This window comes from Somniosus microcephalus, chromosome 14, assembly GCF_052327205.1.
Source record: "Somniosus microcephalus isolate GS21.2 chromosome 14, FLI_Smic_1.0, whole genome shotgun sequence".
Classification (NCBI taxonomy): domain Eukaryota; kingdom Metazoa; phylum Chordata; class Chondrichthyes; order Squaliformes; family Somniosidae; genus Somniosus; species Somniosus microcephalus.
In genome coordinates this window covers 87,513,010-87,528,605 of record NC_141000.1, presented here as the reverse complement: position 1 = coordinate 87,528,605, position 15,596 = coordinate 87,513,010, and the positions used below count along the sequence as shown (strand labels likewise).

Below are 15,596 nucleotides of genomic sequence, written 5' to 3'. Positions count from 1 at the left end.
GTCTACATACGGCCTAACCGGTGGTCCTTACTTGAATGTGGAGCCGGGAAGAGCAGGAGTACACCTCCCAGCTCCACATTAAAACCACAGGCCGCCACTGGCCTCTGCTCACCGCCCCCCCCCCCTTTCCAGTTGTTGCCTCCCTCCCTCTCCTGATCGCTGCCTCCCTCCCTCTCCTGATCGCTGCCTCCCTCCCTCTCCTGATCGCTGCCTCCCTCCCTCTCCCGGTTGCTGGACAGAATTACTGAGGGACTGGGCTGTGGGAAGGAGGGGAGTTATGGTTCCTCTGCCTCCTGAGGAAGCAGAGGGCGGATTGTGTATATAAGGCAAAACCCAGGATGAGGGAGAAGGAGTGGGCGAGGAAGTGAAAAATGGCAAATTGTTGTTGCAAGTTGCTGACTTGTAACATTACTGCCGGTTATTACTATATAGTTGGGTTTGGAGCTTTGTCTGGAAGAAGTTGAAGACCCTATTATCCATTCACACACAGAAGTTGATAATGTTGATGTCGATGACATGGTACCTTACGTCTTTGAGTTAATTTTAGTTTTGAAAGAAAGTATTCTTACCAGATCCCCCCATATCATTGTCCACACGTGCAGGTGGAGGCAAAGGCTTTGCATCAATTACACTTGGTGAAATGGGTACCCTAGAAACACTAGGAATGTAGTATGGTGGATAGTCTGCAACATTGGGAAGATGTCCAGCTTTTACTGCTTTCCCAGCTGCGTACACTGATAAAGAGAAAAGAATACTGTTAAACATTTCTCTCTTAATTTTTAACGGTCAAGTTGCCTGCAGGTATATTGATTTTTCTTTCTTGATTAACAAAGGACTGACAACTATTGAGCATTGCATGCACTTGAACAATGCACTTGACCGTATGGCCTACACCTGCTCCTAATTCTTGTTATTATTTGTGTGATACCCAACCCTTCGTTACTGCTCACAACTTGACTGTCATGATCTCCTAAATCAGCAGTGGACAGCTTCCACAGTCACATTTTGTTGTTTAAATTTGTAGTTCCTATAGTCACTTCTATATTTCAGTGATCTTTATAAAGTATAGAAGTCACACAACACCAGGTTATGGCATCTCCACACCATTTATAAAGTATAGTTTGGTACAAGTGATGAGAGGCATTTTGGAAGTTTTTTAATTAATTCTTGTACGACCTGCAAACCTGATATTTGGAGTGTCTTATGATTCGGTTTCTCCTTTTACATGAGTCTACATGATATATAAGAAATACCTTATGTTATTTTAGCCTGTAACATAGTGTAGAGAGGATATCCCAAACTCCTCCATCACCATCCCTGGGTATGTCCTGTCCCACCAGCAGGACAGACCCACTAGGGGTGGCGACACAGTGGTATACAGTTGGGAAGGAGTGGCCCTGGGAATCCTCAACATTGACTCTGGACACCAGGAAGTCTCATGACTTCAGGTCAAGCATAGGCAAGGAAACCTCCTGCTGATTTCCACCTACTGCCCTCCTTCAGCTGATGAATCAGTACTCCTCCATGTTGAACAACACTTGGAAGAAGCACAGAGTAGCAAGGGCACAGAATGTACTCTGGGTGGGGGACTTCAATGTCCATCACCAAGAGTGGCTCGGTAGCACCACTACTGACTGAGCTGGCCGAGTCCTGAAGGGCATAGCTGCCAGTCTGGGCCTGCGACAGGTGGTGAGAGAAGCAACACGAGGGAAAAACCTACTTGACCTCGTCCTCACCAATCTACCTGTCACAGATGCATCTGTCCATGACAGCATTGGTAACAGTGACCACCGCACAGTCATTTTGGAGACGAAGTCCCGTCTTCACACTGAGGACACCCTCCATCGTGTTGTGTGGCATTACCACCTGCTAAATGGGATACAGAACAGATCTAGCAGCTCAAAACTGGGCATCCATGAGGCGCTGTGGGCCATCAGCAGCAGCAGAATTGTATTCCACCACAATCAGTAATCTAATTGGCCTAGCATACCCCTCACTCTACCATCACCATCAAGCCAGGGGACCAACCCTGGTTGAATAAGGAGTGTAGAAGAGCATGCTGGGAGCAGCACCAGGCGTACCTAAAAATGAGGTGCCAACGTGGGGAAGCTGCAACACAGGACTACATGCATGCTAAAAAGTGGAAGCAGCATGCTATAGACAGGGCTAAGCGATCCCACAATCAACGGATCAGTACAAAGCTCTGCAGTCCGGCCACATCCACCTGTGAATGATGGTGGACCATTAAACAACTAACGGGAGGAGGAGGCTCCATGAGTATCCCCATCCTCAATAATGGGGGAGCCCAACATGAGTGCAAAAGACAAGGCTGAAGCGTTTGCAACCATCTTCAGCCAGAAGCGCCGAGTGAATGATACATATCGGCCACCTCTCGAGGTCCCCACCATCACAGAAGCTAATCTTCAGCCAATTTGATTCACTCCACATGATATCAAGAAACGGCTGAGTGCACTGGATACAGCAAAGACTATGGGCCCCGACAACATCCCGGCTGTCTTGTGCTCCAGAACTAGCTGCGCCTCTAGCCAAGTTGTTCCAGTACAGCTATAATACTGGCATCTATTTGACAATGTGGAAAACTGCCCAGGTATGTCCTGTCCATAAAAAACAGGACAAATCCAATCCAGCCAATTACCGCCCCATCAGTCTACTCTTAATCATCAGCAAAGTGATGGAAGGTGTCATCGACAGTGCTATCAAGTGGCACTTACTCACCAATAACCTGCTCACTGATGCTCAGTTTGGGTTCTGCCAAGACCACTTGCCTGCCGACCTCATTACAGCCTTGGTCCAACCATGGACAAAGGAGCTGAATTCCAGTGGTGAGGTGAGAGTTACTGCCCTTGACATTAAGGCAGCATTTGGCCGAGTGTGGAATGAAGGAACCCTAATAAAACTGAAGTCAATGGGAATCGGGGGGGAAAACTCGCCACTGGCTAGAGTCATACCTAGCACAAAGGAAGATGGTTGTGGTGATTGAAGGTCAATTATCACAGCCCCAGGACATCGCTGCAGGAGTTCCTCAGGGCAGTGTCCCTAGGCCCAACCATCTTCAGCTGCTTCATCAATGACCTTCCCTCCAACATAAGATCAGAAATGGGGATGTTCCCTGATGACTGCACAGTTTTCAGTGCCATTCACAACTCCTCAGATAATGAAGCAGTCCATGCCCGTATGCAACAAGACCTGGATGACATTCAGGCTTGGGCTGATAAGTGACATAGAAACATAGAAGAAACATAGAAGATAGGAGCAGGAGTAGGCCATTCGGCCCTTCGAGCCTGCTCCGCCATTCAACGAGATCATGGCTGATCATCCAAACCCTAACACCCGGTCCCTACACCGACAGCCATCCCACCCAAGCCCTATCCCTGTAACCCCGTAACCTCACGTATTTAATCCCCCCTAACACTAAGGGTCAATTTAAAAAAAATTTTTTTTTTTTTTATCATGGCCAATCAACCTAACCCGCACATCTTTGGACTATGGGAGGAAACCGGAGCACCCGGAGGAAACCCACGCAAACACGGGGAGAATGTGCAAACTCCACACAGACAGTCACCCGAGGCCGGATTTGAACCCGGGTCCCTGGCGCTGTGAGGCAACAGTGCTAACCACTATGCCACCGTGCTGCCATAGTAACATTCGCGCCACAGAAGTGCCAGGCAATGACTATCTCCAACAAGCGAGAGTCTAAACACCGCCCCTTGACACTCAATGGCATTACCATCACTGAATCACCCACCATCAACATCCTGGGGGTCACCAATGACCAGAAACTTAACTGGACCAGCCACATAAATACTGTGACAACAAGAGCAGGTCAGAGGCTAGGTATTCTGTGGCGAGTGTCGCACCTCCTGACTCCCCAAAGCCTTTCCACCATCTACAAGGCACAAGTCAGGAGTGTGATGGAATACTCTCCACTTGCCTGAATGAGTGCAGCTCCAACAACACTCAAGAAGCTCGACACCATCCAGGACAAAGCAGCCCGCTTGATTGGCAGCCCCTCTACCACCTTAAACATCCACTCCCTCCACCACCGGCGTACCGTGGCTGCAGTGTGTACCATCTACAAGATGCACTGCAGCAACTCGCCAAGGCTTCTTCGGCAGTTCATCCCAAACCCGCGACCTCTTCCACCTAGAAGGACAAGGGCAGCAGGCGCATGGGAACACCACCACCTCCAAGTTCCCCTCTAAGTCACACATCATCCTGACTTAAAAGTATATCGCCGATCCTTCATCGTCGCTAGGTCAAAATCCTGGAACTCCCTCCCTAACAGCACTGTGGGACTACCTTCACCACACAGACTGCAGCGGTTCAAGAAGGCAGCTCACCACCACCTTCTCAAGGGCAATTAGGGATGGGCAATAAATCCTGGCCTTGCCAGCGACGCCCTCATCCCATAAAATCCTTTTAGGCATTTAGCCGGTTTCAGAGCTATATTCAGGCTGTGATGAAATATTCCATTCATCACTGCCTGTGACTGTGGTTGGTTTCAGGTTTCAGTTCCCTTACCTCAGTTCCGTCTCCTCACCATTGTATTGTATATTGTAATGTATTGTGTGTAGGGCTCCGCCCATACCTGGCCCCAATGTAAGCAAGCTCAGTCTGGCCTCATATCCAGTACTGCAGACCTCCAGATGGAAGATACCTCTCTCCACTGCGTGTTACCTTCTAAGTTAATAAAAGCCTTGTTTTGTTTCGCTAACATCGAGTCTCGGAATTATTGAGGCACATCACAGGCAACACAATTTCTACTTAGATCAGCGTATAGCTTATGCATCTTTTTGTTTGTAACCCCCCCAAACAGATCTTTTCCTAGACATAATTGCATAGAGGAAAAATTAATAGTCATATTCCAAGGAGAGTAATTCCTGAAGAGTATGAGCAACGACGTGACCCTATTGATCTTGCATCTTTAACTAAATAAGCATCTGTGAAATACCTTAAAGGTAATGTAAGGGAGAAATAAAGTGACAGAAAACAATCTCTTTAACAACTGTACTGTGGAAAGGTGTACTTACAGGCTCGAGGGCAACAGCAGGATTCTGGACAACATGGACAGCGGACGTAGCAACAGCATGTGTGAGGGCAGCACTGGCACCAACATACACCAAGTAGGATAAGAAGTAGAAGAGATCCTGAGAGCACTAAACCAACAAATGCCCATTCTGTAATACAAAAAATGAATAAAGAACATTATACAACACACAAAGAATTTTATCGCCATGCTGAGTGCAATGGTTAAATAACATAATGGTCCTCACATCTTATTCACATGTTACTGCATGCTTTAATTAGCTTTCTACCCCTTATTGCACCATAAAACATGCTGTATTATTCACTACTGCTTTACATTGTTGTGCTTGCTGAAAAATACAATGTTTTTCTTTCACCCTAAAAGTATTTTCTAAAATATTTAAATAAATAACATTTCTATAAAGTTTAGGTCATTGGCAAGGGGTGACGTGTTTACAATAAATGTTGATGCTTTATTAGAGAATGACTCACCATTCTACCTTGATAGATTTCATTATAACTGATAAAAAAAAACCCAGAAAAATACCACAATGGTTAACCCCTCCCACTTCTCCTGACGTCAGTCACTCATACTGGGACATGGTTCCACAGGGAACATTCCAAAGCCACTTCTATATTGGTACTGTTTTTGTTTGGGTTCTAGGAGCATTAGTGAGCTCACTGCAAAATCTGGTACCCTTATTCCAGCATCAACCTGGTAAACCCACAGAGAAAAGCTGCTTAAGTGGCCTTTCTTCCTGTGAAACTGCACAGTAAGTGTCAGCAGGGAGGTAATCATAAGTAAGCTCTACTTTGTCCTCTCCCAACATCTACAGATATGCACTGTACAAAAGGGACACTGAAGAGTGATCGGAGTGGGACCTCTAGCTGGTTTTCTTCTCAGGAGCTACTGAGGCCAATTATAGTGCCTGTACTGTTACCCTGGCTGAGCTTGGCTTTAATACATATGCACCATAGTCAGTAATTTTTGGCTGATAGCAAATTTAAAACCAGAAGTCCTTCAAAAATGGTGAAGTCCGTAGTCCAGATTTCCCTCTCCTAGCTGGAGAAAATGTAGCAGCAGGCAGTTGTAGTGAGGGGCCTACAGGAAAGTTGAGAAAATAGACAGCAATAATAGTTTAAAAAAAAATATTAGATTCGGTTTTATTTCTATATTACACTGAAAATGTAAGGTGATGTGAATCCACCACCTCCCACATAGAACTCAAAGGAATAGTTGTCAAAATGTTTCTGCGGTTATCCTTTTCTCGCATGACTGATGGTCTCTGCATCACTAGTGTCAACATCAGTGCCCTTAAAGCCTAATTCTATTACGACATGAACATCCCAACACACAAAATGCTGAAGATGACTGAAATGTTAGTAGTTCATGATGAGGGACTATGCCAGGACACGGGAGAACATTGGGAAACATCCAACAAACAAAGGAATAATGAACCATTCTGATATTTGTGTATTTACTTTCTGCAGTGATTTTGAAGTGGGAGTACATCATCAAGAGTTTCTGATTTGAGAGAGATTTTTTATTTTCAATATTCATTGTGATAATTTCATGCTACCCTAATTTGACCCCAAATTTAATATTTCATATGCACAAAAATGTGATATTAGCATTATTTTGCCAATTGAAATTACTGGTCTTGCAAGACGGGGGGGTTTATAATGGTAAATACTGGGGCTGTTTATCTTTTTTTTAGTTAATATGCTAGTTATCTAAAGCCAGATAAAGGTTGGCACATTCCTGGATTTTGCCCTAATTTTTTCTTAGAAATTTATGCTCATCCAGGTAAGGAATACCTGTGCAGGGAACCCAAGTATTAGCATCCAAGGCTCTTAGCTGAGGTACAGTCCAAGATAAAAGTAGGGTAAAGATCCTGCCACATTTTTTGATGATTCTAAACGTAAATCTCAGAACAGGAACTTTTACTGTATGGGCGTGTCACTTCCATTTCCCACTCTAGGCTCCCTTATGGCCTCTGTGAGTGAAACAGTTTCTTATTCAGATTTAATTCATATTAAATTGACAGTTTGGGTTTAATTATTTATTTCAAACTTGGGGGGGAAAAAGAACAAGGGAAAACTAATTAAATTTCAAAATTGAAATATTTCCAGGATGGGTGGGTATGAGGGGGTGGCTGGTGGATTGTTTGAAGTGGGCCTTCCTTCCCACTGTAGGCAATGCAGTGTTAATATTATATAATTTCCATGCATCTTTTGCACTATAATGGATAGAGTTTAGAATAAAAATTGGTGCCATGGGCACAATCTTCACTCTTGCCAGCAAGGATATTCCAGACACAATGCTAACAAAGTGGGGGTCACTAGCTCTGCAAGCACATTGATGACAGAACCATCACAATAGTCGATGATTTTGGAAACAGGAGGTTTTGATTTACAATTCAAACTGCTGATGATGCACCCCCTTTAAATATTCAGTTTTATTGCCATCACATTTTTCAGATAAACCATATTTATAGCTTTATCTGTTTCAGAGTGAGTCAAAGTACTTAAAATAAGAGCTAAAATCCAAATGAGTAAATACTTAATGATATGAATAATTTCCTGCTAATATAGTACATCCTCTATATCCTGGTGGTTAAACAATTGATTATTCAAAATATTTAGGACATTCAAACTAAGCTTCCAGTCCCATATCCTCTCCACCACAAAAACTGCCTACCTATAACATCGTCTGCTTCTACCCCGGCCTGAGCCCAATTGATGCTGAAACACTCATCCATTGTCAGTTTCAGGCCCGATCACTCCAACACTCTTCTGGCCGGCCACCCATCTTCCACCCTTTATAAACTTCAGCTCATTCAAAGCTCTGCTGCCTGTATCCTAACCCGCACTGTCCTGCTCAGCCGTCACCCCTGTGCTTGCTGACCTACATTGTTTCCCATGTTCCCTCTAATTATTTTTGGGTGCCCGGCCCCTTTTAACAGACTGCGTAGCCCATTCAAATTTCCGTGCATGCTCGGTTTTTCCATTGTAAAGCCGGTAAGTGGTCTGCGTGGGACCTCCAGACCGCTGAGTGATCGCGTGGCCGCGCAATTTAACGGGAATGTTGATTTTTTTTCCTGGTTCCCAGAGTCTCAAATTTAAAATTCTTATCCATGATCTTACCTGACCCTATTTCTGTAACTTTCGGTGCTGTCTTTCGGATGAGATGTTAAATTGAGGTCCCATCTGCCCTCTCGGGTGAATATAAAAGATCCTATGGCACCATTTCGAAGAAGAGCAGTGGAATAAATATTAGCCAGTGTCTGGTGTATCTGCACTGCACCCCTTCGAAGGCTAATATACCTTTCCTGAAGTCCGGTGCCCATAACTGAACACAGTATTCCATATGGTGTCTGACCAAGACTCTGCACAACCAAAGAATCACTTCCTCACTTTGATTACTTTTTGTACCTGTTCACTAGCTTTTAGTAATTTGTGTACATGGACATCTAAATCCTTTGCTCTTCCACAGTTCTTAGTCTCTCACCATTAAGAAAATATTACGATTTATCTTTCTCTGATCCAAAGTCTGCCTCTCAGCCAGAAGGTTGTGGTTTCAAGTCCCACCCTAGAGACTTGAGCGCAAAATCTAGGCTGACATTTCAGTGCCATACTGAGGGAGCGCTGCACTGTCGGAGGTGTTGCCTTTTGGATGATACATAAAACCGAGGCCCTATCTCCCCTCTCAGGTGGACATAAATGATCCCATCGCACTATTTTGAAGAAAAGCAGGGGAGTTCTTCCCGCTGTCTTGGCTAGTATTTATCCCTCTACCAACATCACTAAAAACAGATTACTTTCTCATTGCTGTTTGTGGAACCTCACTGTATGCAAATTGGCTGCCACATTTCCTTCAGTACAACAATGACTACACTTCAAAAGTACGTAATTGGCTGTAATTTGGGACATTGAGGTTGTGAAAGGCACGATCTTGCTTTCTTTCTTATTTACTTATATGGAAGCTTTGAGTGTGTCTATCACATTCCAGAGATCATACCTTGCATAAAACACCAACTGCCCAATCTAAAAAAATATATTTAAATACTTAAATAATTAAAAATGTTTCATTCATTCTATGCTTCTTTTCTCAGACCTTCAGATATTTTGGGTTATTTAGATATAATTTGGCCTCTTCCAATGGGGATAAGACCAAGCAAATCAATCAATTGTCAATCTAGAAAAACGTCCAGACAGCTCCAGGACCAATTTGTAACACTTTCTTACAGGGAGTAACTGACCAAAGGCTTTAAAGGGACTGGCCAGGTTAATAGCTAAACATCACAACTGTACTCCAGACCCCAGACCTCTCATGAGCGACATCAGCTTGTGTATATTATAAATAACTGCATAGTTTGGTATAAACAGAATACACGTCAAGGTGCAGTGGATCATTGTAAATAAATCATTCATGACACAGTCAACATAATTATCTTGTCCTAATACCACTTGTGAAGTACGCTGCCCTGCATCATTCAGTGGTTTATTTTCCATTATCCATGGCATTCTGATATGTATTCTTAATGAAACACACTCAAAGTATAGTTTTTTTTAATCAACAGCCAAGGCCGGAATTTTCTGGCGTCTGTGTGGGTGTGATTGGAGGCGGGTCGGGAGGGAAATATGAAATAACTTGGAGCGGGTCGGTAACCCGCTGTCATCCCGCCCCCCCCCCCACGCGCCTTTCCCTTGGGTGTTTGCCAGCGCGGCAGCGACCCGAACGGCAGAGGCAGCCGAGGTAATTTAGATGATTATTAGGTACTTGTCAGACCCGTAAACTTTTCAACTCTACCTTTCAAATTTCCCTGGATGACCACAGGAATCACGCAGCTGAAGAACCATATCTGTGAACCAGAGGCAGAAGTTCAGTGGCCATTGATCCAGCTCATTAGTGCATAGCATGGAAAGTACAATAAGTACTCCCACCTGACACCTGGTCACTTTCCGAAGGCAGATGCTGTTGCTGAGTTCATTGTCAGCACAGATTTAGCTTTCTAGAGGTTGCAAGTCTTTTCAGCAAAGTCGGGATCCACTGTCACCTCATTGTTGGAACCTATCACACCACTGACAGTTTGCTTCTGTCATCTCTACTTGACCTGACATCTATTACATAAGCATGGGTGCCGTTTATACTGTCTCACCTTGGTCCTCAGAATCGGACCACAATGAGCCCCAACACCAGCAGCACCAACAACCTTATCCTCAACCACCTGTTGCTGCACAGGACAGAGGGCATCAGTGCAGGACTGCACCGCACCGGAGGCGGTACCCCCAACACCAGGTATACAGGCAGAGGATGAGCTTCCTCAACAAGACTGAGCAGCAGTGCCAAAGGAGGCTCAGGCTATCGTGCCAGGTCATCACAGACATTTGCAGATTGCCGGAGCAAGAGCTGCAGCCCAGAGGAGCATGTGGCCACCCCTTACCAGTGGCTGTCAAAGTCATCGGTGCAATCAACTTCTTCACCTCAGACTCCTTCCAGGGGCCTGCAGCAGTTATTTGCGGCATCTCGCAGTCGGCCGCCCACAGGTGCTTTGCACAGGTCACCGATGCCCTGTTTGACAAGTCAGCCAATTATATCAACTTTGCCACTGATGAAGCCAGTGTTACTGAGCAGGCGCTCGGCTTTGCCACTCTGGCTGTCTTCCCACAGGTGTAGGGAGTCATTGACTGTACACATGTGGCCATCAGGGCACCCCATCATCACCCAGGAGTCTTTGTCAACCGCAAGGGCTTCCACTCCTTCAATGTGCAGCTCGTCTGCAACCACAGCAAGATCATCATGCATGAGTGCGTCAAATTCCCTGGCAGCTACCATGACTATTTTGTTCTGTGCCAGTCCACCGTCCCTCAGTTCTTCGCTCCTCCAAACAGACTTTCCGGTTGGCTGCTTGGAGACAAGGGCTATCCACTGAAGACGTGGCTCATGACACCCTTGAGGAGGCCACGTACTGAGGTCGAGGAGAGATGAAAGCCACATTTTCAACAGATGTGTCAGAGCAGACAATAGACATGCTGAAAATGCACTTCAGATGCCTGATCCGATCTGGATGCAGGAGCCCTTCAGTACGCACCAGCCAGGGTCTCCAGAATCATCGTGTTCTGCTGCAACCTGCATAACATAACACAGCAGCGAGGATTCGTGTTGCGTGGGGAGCAAGGCTCTGAGGGCACAGCCTCTTCAGAGGAGGAGGAGCAGGAGGAACCTGCGGTCCAGATCCCACCAGCAACCGAGCACATTGCTGCCCGGGAGGCCAGGGATGGCCTCATCATGGCCAGATTTACTTAACTTCAGGCATTACATCTATAGGGCTGCCACATGCTGCACCAGGTTCCCACCACCCATTAGCAACACCATAAGAACATAAGAAATAGGAGCAGGAGTAGGCCATACGGCCCCTCGGGCCTGCTCCGCCATGCAATAGGATCATGGCTGATCTGAATCTAGACTCACGTCCACTTCCCTGCCCTCTCCCCGTAACCCCTAATTCCCTTATCTGCTAGGAAAATGTCTATCTCCATTTTAAATTTATTTAATGTTGCAGCTTCCACAGCTCTCTGGGGTAGCAAATTCCATAGATTTACTACCCTCTGAGTGAAGAAGTTTCTCCTCATCTCAGTTTTGAAAGGGCAGCCCCTTATTCTAAGATTATGCCCCCTAGTTCTAATCTCACCAATCAGTGGAAACATCCTCACCGCATCCACCCGATCAAGCCCCCTCACAATCTTATATGTTTCGATAAGATCGCCTCTCATTCTTCTGAACTCCAATGAGTAGAGTCCCAACCTACTCAACCTTTCCTCATACGTCAACCTCCTCATCTCTGGAATCAACCGAGTGAACCTTCTCTGAACCGCCTCGAGAGCAAGTATATCTTTTAAATATGGAAACCAAAACTGCACGTAGTATTCCAGGTGTGGCCTTGCCAATACCCTGTATAACTGCAGCAAGACTTCCCTGTTTTTATACTCCATCCCCCTTGCAATAAAAGCCAAGATTCCATTGGCCTTCCTGATCACTTGCTGCACCTGCATACTAACTTTTTGTGTTTCATGCACCAGGACCCCCAGATCCCTTTGTACTGTAGCACTTTGCAGTTTCTCTCCATTTAGATAATAACTTGCTCTTGATTTTTTCTGCCAAAGTGCATAAAGCATCCCTACAATGACCAAGCCATTCCTTTCACACTGACCACCATTGTGGAAGTAACGCTATGTCTCACCATTCACTCCAACTCACGAAGTCACTTCCAAAGTTGCACACAAATTTGGCCATGAAAGTGGTGAAAATAAATATTTTATCTGTGACATCACAGTAACGGAAACTTTACACAAACAATTATTAAAACACCCAAGTGGCTATCCTTGTGCATCTAATTGTGTTTCATTTTTCTTTTATGCGTGCTTCTATGAGATGCTACCCCTGTGGCTTCAGCAGAGTTAGAGGCAGCCTGCTCACTTCCCTGATGTGACTGCACAGACACTTTTGGCGGACGTCCTCTGGGTTTTGGAGCCTCTGATGGCCCCGCCAAAGACTGCTGCTCCTGTGACTGTGCAGCAGCAGACTTGGCCATCGCGATCCAAGGAGCCATCTGGGACTCTGACTGAGGGATGGCAATGGGGAGAAGTGTGAGCGCTTTGAGAGGAGCCCCCACTTCCATGTCCCCTCTCAACATCATCCCTCTCATGGGCCACCCACACTTCCCTGCTAGCAAGGAGCTGGAGAGCACCTTGCTGCACAGCACTGGGGCCACGAAAACCTAAATCTACGTTGAAATCCCTCCTGGACAGGAAGTCTATAAGCGTCTGCCATCTATTCTCCATAGAGACCATGTGCTCCTGTGAGTGGCACATTAGCTGCTCCACGCAGGTGGCCATCTTATCCATACAGTTGCCATTGCCTGCGACATGGTGGTGCTCATGTTAGAGATGGACTCCTGCATTCTCTGTACATTTACAGACATCGCAGTCACAAAACCTGTCAAAGCCTCCCGCACTTATTGTTGCACCTTCAGCAACACCCTCTCTCTGGATGGCCCCCGAGGCTGAGCGTCTGCATGCAGCTGAGCAGAGCTGGGAGCATCCTGTGCCCTCTGGCGAGGAGTCTCCACTGATGCCCCTGTCTCCACCATCTCTTCTTGCTCACTTGTGACTTGTGACATACCAGGTGACAACACTACTCTGTGTCGCATGGCACCCACCAAGGTGTGCGTATCTGTGTTGGTGCTGGGTGTGCTTATGTCTGCTGATGGTGCGCCCTCAGAGGCTGGAGGCTCCTCTGAGGAGTCGTCTTCCTCTTCCTCCTGGACAGTGGAGGGTGGGGGGTGCTTTTGATGGACCTGTGGGACAGTAAAGAGATGAGTTAGATATGTCATATGAAGAATGGATACAGATACCATTATGCATATGATGAACATTCACTGGCTGCTGACATCAGTCCCCATATGAGTGACTGTTGTATGCCATGTAGCTGTATGAGATGTAGTTGTGTCACCAGGTTGCTGAGATGTCCCCCTCTCTCCGTCTCCCATCTCCAGCTGTTCTGTGACTCCTGACACTTCCAGGATGACCTCCTCTGTTGCTGTCAAGATGGACAATGATAGAGTGCCAACTCCAGTTCTCTCCCTCTTATTGTGGGCTCCCTTCTGCAAGAAGGAAAGAAGAGAAGGTTGAGTGAGAGTGATGGAATGAGTGTAAGGAATGGATGGGTAACTTCTTTAGAGGGTGACTATGATGGAGTGGGGTGGCAATGCCAAATAGCCTCCTTGTATGTTGTTAGTTGGTATGATTGCATTAGGATGAGGGCGAGTGTGAGGGGTGGTTAGTCAGATGGGGATGTGATAATGTAGATAGAGAGAGAGGGATGGGTGGAGGTGCAAGGTATGTTGGTGTGAGTAATGAAGTGCAGGAGTAGGTTTGGGAAAGCAGAGTGATGGGGAGGTGATGAGAGGCACAGCAGGATGAAGTTGAGTGTGGCTTTGCACTCATCTTTCCTCATCTAATGAGATAATTGAAACGTTTCCGGCACTGCACCCAGGTCCCACTGACAACATCCCTGCTGTTGACCTCCTCTGCTATTTGGAACCAGACTCCTTTGGTCTGCTGGGGAGGTCTCTTCCGCCCATTGGAAAAGAAGCGGATCTCCCTGCGTGCTCTGACTCCCTCCACAAGCATATACAGGGAGTCACCCGAGAACCTGGGTGCAGCCCTCTGTCTCTGTGCAGTTATGTTTGCTAGTCTTTCCAAGACTCCAGTGGTCCAATACAGTGCCTGCACAATCCTAGCTGAACCTTCAAATGCAATGTAGCCATGGCTCCTTTAAATATCCCGCCTGAAAACGCATCAACAATGATGTCATCAGACCTGCACTATTTAATAGGGCCGGGTAACACGCAGGCCGGCTTTAATAGACGCCATTAAGGGAACGTCGATCTCAGGAGTGGGATGAAATGAAAAACAGGGTCGCGACCTGCCACGCCGACCCGCCCAGGTACAGAAAATTACGGCAAAAATATTTCAGACAATAAAACTCCCCTGGGAACAGTGTAAAACGCACCTCGTAACGCTCTCGTTTTAATCAGACCATCCTGACATTAAACAGCACCAGTCAGGATCAGCAGCAATAAGTGAGGCAGCTAGCTGGAAAGATCAGTTCATTCGTTAGTTGTACCCAAAACTACAGTCCCACTCCTTTTGAGTATAAAGCAGTTTGAGAGGCATGGTGTAAATTCACACCATTACTTCTTTCCCTTCTATAAACTACCATACTAATATGTGAAATATTCCAATTTGACATTTCATATCACTCACTATGAAATATGTTTGCTGCTGATTCCTGATATTTTCCAATGCACTGCTCTTTATTTTCATTTTCTCCTCAGTGTAATCTTGGTTCAGTTGATAGCGCTCTCGACTCTGGATTCAAGACCTGCTCGAGGGTTTAAGGGCATAATCTGAGACTTCAGTGAAGCACTGAAGGAGTGTTGCATTATTGGAATTGCCATCTTTGGTTAAGACATTAAACTGTGGCTCCATCGGTCTGTTCCATTGGATGTTAAAGATTACATGACACTATTTGGCCAACATTCTTCCCTCAACCAACACCACCAAAACCAGATTAAGCTGTTAGTCATCTCGTTACTGCCTGGGACCTTAGGCACAAAACAATAGTGACTGCACTTCTAAGTAATTCATTGTAATGTGAAGTGTTTTGGGATGTTTGAGAGATGTGGGAAGGTGCTACAGTATATAAATACAAATTTTTACTTGATTTTGATTTGCTGCTGCTGTTATTTATGATACATGGAAGTAATTACTTTCAGCAAAAGATGCTTCAGCATACGAGTAAGCACTAGGGCAGTTCTCCACCCACAGTTGGCAAATGTGATCAGGCAAAGCAAAATTGATCTTTCCTTGGAGGATTTTAAAATTATTATGTTAGTTGCATTATCTTTAAGCATGTTGCTTTCACATGGGCATTCCAACAATGTCAATTTGATGCATTCAAGATTTCCTCTCTGTGTTTTTTA

General features: G+C 45.7%; 1 protein-coding gene and 1 long non-coding RNA gene across 3 annotated transcripts in view; one reads left to right on the top strand and one right to left on the bottom strand.

Annotated features, from left to right (window-relative positions):
• LOC147107660 (uncharacterized) overlaps positions 1 to 5,522 on the top strand; it is a 56,857-nt gene extending 51,335 nt beyond the window's left edge. The window contains exon 2 of the long non-coding RNA XR_015080847.1: positions 5,042 to 5,522. This is a non-coding gene — a long non-coding RNA (uncharacterized LOC147107660). The remainder of the gene's footprint in view (positions 1 to 5,041) is intronic.
• Positions 1 to 15,596, bottom strand: part of ildr2a (immunoglobulin like domain containing receptor 2a) — a 153,751-nt gene that overhangs the window by 27,508 nt on the left and 110,647 nt on the right. For both annotated transcript variants that reach the window (XM_086006882.1, XM_086006883.1), the window contains 2 exons: positions 5,052 to 5,198; positions 570 to 734 (listed from right to left, as the gene is read on the bottom strand). In XM_086006882.1, coding sequence (XP_085863008.1) covers positions 570 to 734; positions 5,052 to 5,198 — 312 coding nt within the window. The remainder of the gene's footprint in view (positions 1 to 569; positions 735 to 5,051; positions 5,199 to 15,596) is intronic.